General features: G+C 27.1%; 2 protein-coding genes across 2 annotated transcripts in view; both read right to left on the bottom strand.

The window, feature by feature from the left end:
* Nucleotides 1-305: 305 nt before the first annotated feature.
* LOC108745508 lies at nucleotides 306-1,054 on the bottom strand (the record flags this gene model as incomplete). The annotated part of the gene is made up of 4 exons (XM_018481681.1): nucleotides 866-1,054; nucleotides 649-717; nucleotides 446-535; nucleotides 306-341 (listed from the first exon to the last, which is right to left on the bottom strand). Coding segments are annotated over exons 1-4 (384 nt in total), but the record flags the coding sequence as incomplete, so codon positions are not given.
* Nucleotides 1,055-4,666: 3,612 nt separating this feature from the next.
* Nucleotides 4,667-5,540, bottom strand: part of LOC108745384 — a 2,361-nt gene continuing 1,487 nt past the window's right edge. The window contains exon 5 of the mRNA XM_018481521.1: nucleotides 4,667-4,711. Coding sequence (XP_018337023.1) covers nucleotides 4,667-4,711 — 45 coding nt within the window. The remainder of the gene's footprint in view (nucleotides 4,712-5,540) is intronic.

Raw genomic sequence — 5,540 nt, forward strand, 5'->3', positions numbered from 1 at the left:
GCGGCGGAAGAAAATCAGTCCTATTACTTTCCGGACAAACCATGTATGAGGATACGTAATGATAGTAGAATGTTTATAGTTTCTATTTCCATACTTATACCGCTTTAAACTTGAAAAACCTTTCCAGGGCAATAAATTTTCCTTAGGTGCGCACAGTTTTCCCACTTTCTCTTACATACAACGCATTTTATAAATCATAATGTGTTGTATATATTATATATTGTATATATTATTAAATTAAAGTATTTTTTATGAACTTTGCCTTAATTTGATAAAAATTATTACTTATTTGCTTGTGTTTGTATAATTATAACTAAAACAGTCGCAAGAGATGAGATAAACTAAAAATAAAGACAATTAGTAAGTTCTTTTTAAAATATTTGTCACAAACTACTATTTGTAGTACTATTTGTTGTAATTTAACTATGTAATAAATATAACGTACCTTATAAAGAAATTTGAAACCAAATTGGAAAAGTCCCATTCCAGAGAATCTAAGAGGCACATAAACTATTCGCAATAAAAATTGTGAAATCTGTATAAAAAATGTATTACTTTTAATGCATATATCTTGCTGATTTTATATTTACTTGTATGTTTAATATGTACTTTAACAATATATCTTTACGAATTTATTTTTAAACTTACGATTTCACGAATTTCAACATCACAAGTGGTACAGGATAATCTATTTAATAAATTTGCTGTTGCGTTTGCCTGAAATTGTAATTTGTTTAATGTTATTAAAAATTGCATCTTAATGAAACTTCTAATTTAATTTTAAATTGAGATATCAATAATAATCTTTATCGATTTATCTATTATGAAAACTTTTTAAATTAATGTTTCCTGAAATTTAATCTACCTTAGTACTGATTGTTTCGCACATATAATTTACAAGCAGGAATTTGAAAATTTGATGAGATAAGTAGAATGACCACAAGGTGATAGCCATTATTTTTGATTTTTTATAATTTTCGATAAGTATTATATTGAATAATTCGCGTAACTCAATTGTTATCCAAATAAAATAGCATGCCATTTTGGTAGTCATTTGGATCCCAAATATTGAATTTATATCACTGGATATTTTGCGTAATTCTAAGTAAAGATGTCTGGACAAATATAAATGTTCAGTTTAGTTTTATGTATATTGTTATTTATGAATGTTAATTTTTTTTCCATGATGTTACCGCTATTAATAAAATTTACATAAAATTTCTTACATAATAATCCACGTTATACATTTATTACTTAGTGGTTTCGAAAATCTGTGTTGGTGATATATCCGAGGATTTTCCTAAGCCCGTGTCATTTCGTGTTTTTGATTCTTTATTAAATTCCGAAGGTGTTCATTGATTTCGTCAAATTTCAATTCTGTGTACCTAAGTTTAAAAAGAATAGATAGAAAATGAAATTAATTGAAACGGTTTTATTTTATAAGCACTTTTAAAATTTTTACTTTAGAAATTGTAAAATATTTATGCATTACATTTTAATTTTATGTACATCAATAACTATACAGTTATTTATACAGGGTGTTTAGAATTTAAATGTTAAAACTTTGGAAGCGTGTAGGGGATCGATAAACGAAAAAAAAGTTCTGTACAAATATGCTCGTTTTTGCTTTATTTTGGAGAAAATTGAAAAAAAGATGAAATGTAATTGCTTCGTTCTCATACTGCCTTTGAAATATTAAGTACCAGCGCAAGTTCTGATTGGTTGCTGCTTTTCTACTTTCTGCTTTTCTGTCAAGCCCCATAATATATAGGTACTAAACTTAGTTTCCAGTTTTTTTGCTTAAAAAACTCATTTGTTTCGATATCAAAAGCAAAAAATACATTAAAGTATTTGCCCTCGCTAGCTATACATTTTTCACATTTTTGTAGCAATAAATGGATTCCGCGACGATAGAACGATTGGTCTTTTGAAGCAATCCATAAGGCTTTTCTGTTTTCTGCTTTTCTGTCAAAGTGAACGCGCGCTTATCATCGCTGAAATCGTGTACGAAAATAATAATAATAATTCCGTTTTTCAATGAAATTTTTTTGATTGTTTCAATTTCTTTTCTTCTGTAAATTCGACAGTTACTCGTCAGAAGTCATAGAGAGAATTGCTCCTGTCACAATATGCCGCATACGTATTCTAACATTGAATATGATATGGTTTTTGTGTATGGTTTCTACAATAAGTCAATATTTTTTGAATAATATCTACATTAAGCAAGTAAATAATTTTAAATAAATACAAATACAATAATAAATAATGAGAAAGTACAAAAATGAAAACTACGTTTTGGCTTTTTTGCTATTTTCTTCAAAACTATGCAAAGACGGGCATATTTGTACAGGACTTTTTTTCGTAGTTTATTGATCTCTTACATGCTCGCGAAGTTATGGCATTTAAATTCCTGTATAAATAACTATAGTCATAAGATAACAATATACTAATAAATATATGTAAAAAGAAATACTAACTGAAGGAGACTTGCATTAGTCAAATCACCTATGAGATTGATATGAAGACAGTAGTCTTGTTGAATGGAATAAAGTATAATTAATACAATATCACGGTCATATTTATCTTTTAGTAATGAAACTGAATAGTACATTGATAATATAACTATGAAAAAACCCATCCTAAGACACACCATATTCCTTTTTTGCGTAGATTGTTGTAATCTGTCATTGTTCCTAGCTTTAGCAAGGTGTTGTCGATAATATCAAATTTTTTTCAAACAGTTTTGGAATTTCTGTCACAAAAATGGAATGTGAAATAGGCAAATATATTATAATATATTTTAGCCTTGATATATGTTATCAAGATTATAATTATGAGTGACCATCGGAAAGTTTATCATTTTTAGTCCTCAACCATTGCTCGTTAAAAAGTTATTATCAAAAAAGTTTACAGTATATTTATGCATATTAAGCATATATTTAACTTTATAACTTAAATTTTATTTAATACAAATATCACATTATTAATATATTTATATATTTATGAATTTGTGAATAGGGAAGGACCTGAACTATACAATCACAGATTTCGTTTTATCCGACTAATAAATAGAGGGGAGGGTAATGTGGGCCACGCTTCGTAAGTCGAAACTAATATGAAACTTCACTTTGCGTGGGAAATTGTGAATTTATATAAAACTTTGCTTTGCGTTGAAGAATATTACGTGGAGACAATGGATCTGACTTTTTCTACGAAGAAGAGCCCATTACTAAAAACTATAGACACATAAGTAAACCTCGTTTCGTGTGGAAAGCTGTACATTCATGAAGCGACGTTTCATACAAAGTATAGTTCAGTCAAAACATATGTGTCTAATTTTTTGATAGTGGATTGAACTTTCCTTGTAGAAAAAAAAAAGGGCAGAATCCATTGCACGCACACGCACACGCACACACATGCACACGCACATATAACGCAAAGCATGACTCCAAAAACAAAACAAGATTTACAATTTTCCACGTGAAATTCACAAGAATTTCGATTTTCCAAGCGATGTCTATCTTACCTTTTTTCCTGTTTATAGGACAAAATGAGGTCTACAGGATAGTAAAGTTTTATTCGTTTGTTTATATTAACAGCTAAATAATCTATGTCTAATATTTAATTTGTTCATAAATCATGTTATATTTATGAAATTTATACTGTTAGTAACTTGTTAACGAACGACCGACGCCAAAACTTTTGAAGGTCGGTCAGAGTAGTAACCTTAATAACGTATATGAAGATCCATAATCGAAATATTTACTACCGTTTTTATTATTAAACAGATGCATGTAGAATTTAATGTATTGTGAGTTAAAATTCATATATATATTTTTTACATATTTAATTGTATTTAAATAAAATGCGTAAATAGACAAGAATATGTTTGTTCTTAATAATTATGTATATTATAATAATCGTTTTATACTAATAATGTTATAAATATATATTATAACATTTTATTACCTTATCTTGATATATTCCAAACACGATTAATAATATCGTTATAAAGCTTTCTAGATGAAGGGAAAATTGATCATCGGAGGGATAACACTTATTAAAAGAAGTTATTAAGGCACATGATGAGAGGAAATAGTACACTAACCAAATCAGCATATATGTGACACTAAACCATAATTTTGAATGATTAGATATGGCAATTCTTAAGCCAACTATATAATTGATTATTAAAAATGGCATTAAAACCATACGAATATTTTTGGTCATTGCACACTTAGTTTTTATTTCAACGTGTACTTTCGTTGATCAGTTGGTTGTATAAATTTATTTGAATGATGACGATAGTAAATGCAATTTCAGTTAAGACACTTAGAAATATTAAAACAATTAGCCTATCACAATTTATGCTTTATTATTTATTGAAACTTATAGATGAATGATGGATATACTTTTATTTTTACTTATATATATATACATTAGAATAAAAGTGCGATTAGGAGACCACTAATATGACTTTGACAATACATATCAAGATCAAGATCATTGAAACTGGGTTTCCTAATTGATACTTTTATCTACCTAATATTAGTACATAAAAAAATATTTCATATTTCATTATTTCAATTGAACCTCGCATGGAAAGTTATATATTTGTATGAAGCGATATTCCATATAAGTTACATCTTTCTATGCAAAGCGTGATTCAATCCAAACCTATGTGTCTAGTTTTTTGATGGTTCAGCTTGTCCTTTAGAAGGAAAAAGAGCGAAATGACGCACACGCATTTAACGCGGAGCAAGATTCCAAAAACAAAGCAAAATTTACAACTTTTCATGCAGAACAAGGTTCCACAGGAGTTTCAATTTTTTGAGCAAAGTGACATATACTCCTCTCTCCCCCTGCTTATAGGAAAAAATTAAATCTATATAATTATAAAGTTTCACTTCTTTGTAATGTTTAAGTTGACAGCTATATAATCTGTGTCTAATATTTATTCAAAAATCATGTTCTGTTTATGAAGCTTATTCTGTTATTAACTTATTTTTAAGTTGCGATCGATGGTCTAATTATTTGATGGTCACTCAAGGTCATGACTTTGATAACATACCGTATGTTAAAATTAATAAATAATCGGAATATTTACCACAGTTTTTTATTATTGATATAAGTGCAAAATTTAATATATTATGAATTACAATCTTTATATATATATTTTATCTATTTAATTGTGTAAATAAACAAGAATATTTTTATTTTAAATAATTATGTATATTATAACAATTGTTTTTATTAATTTATTTTATATTATTACATTATTACGTTTTTATTATATTATTATAAATACTATAACATTTTTTGTCATTTATATAAAGTTTTTATTTCAAACTGTACCTTTGTTCAATCAGTTGGTTGTATAAATTGAATCAAATGATAACAATAATAGATGCAATTTCTGTTAAGGCACTTAGGAATATTAAAGCAATTAGCTTACCACAATTTATGCTTTATTATTTATTGAAATTTATAAATGGATGATGAGTATACTTTTATTCGTACTCATATTATATATATATATA

This window comes from Trachymyrmex septentrionalis, unplaced genomic scaffold, assembly GCF_001594115.1.
Source record: "Trachymyrmex septentrionalis isolate Tsep2-gDNA-1 unplaced genomic scaffold, Tsep1.0 scaffold14, whole genome shotgun sequence".
NCBI classification, from domain to species: Eukaryota; Metazoa; Arthropoda; class Insecta; order Hymenoptera; family Formicidae; genus Trachymyrmex; species Trachymyrmex septentrionalis.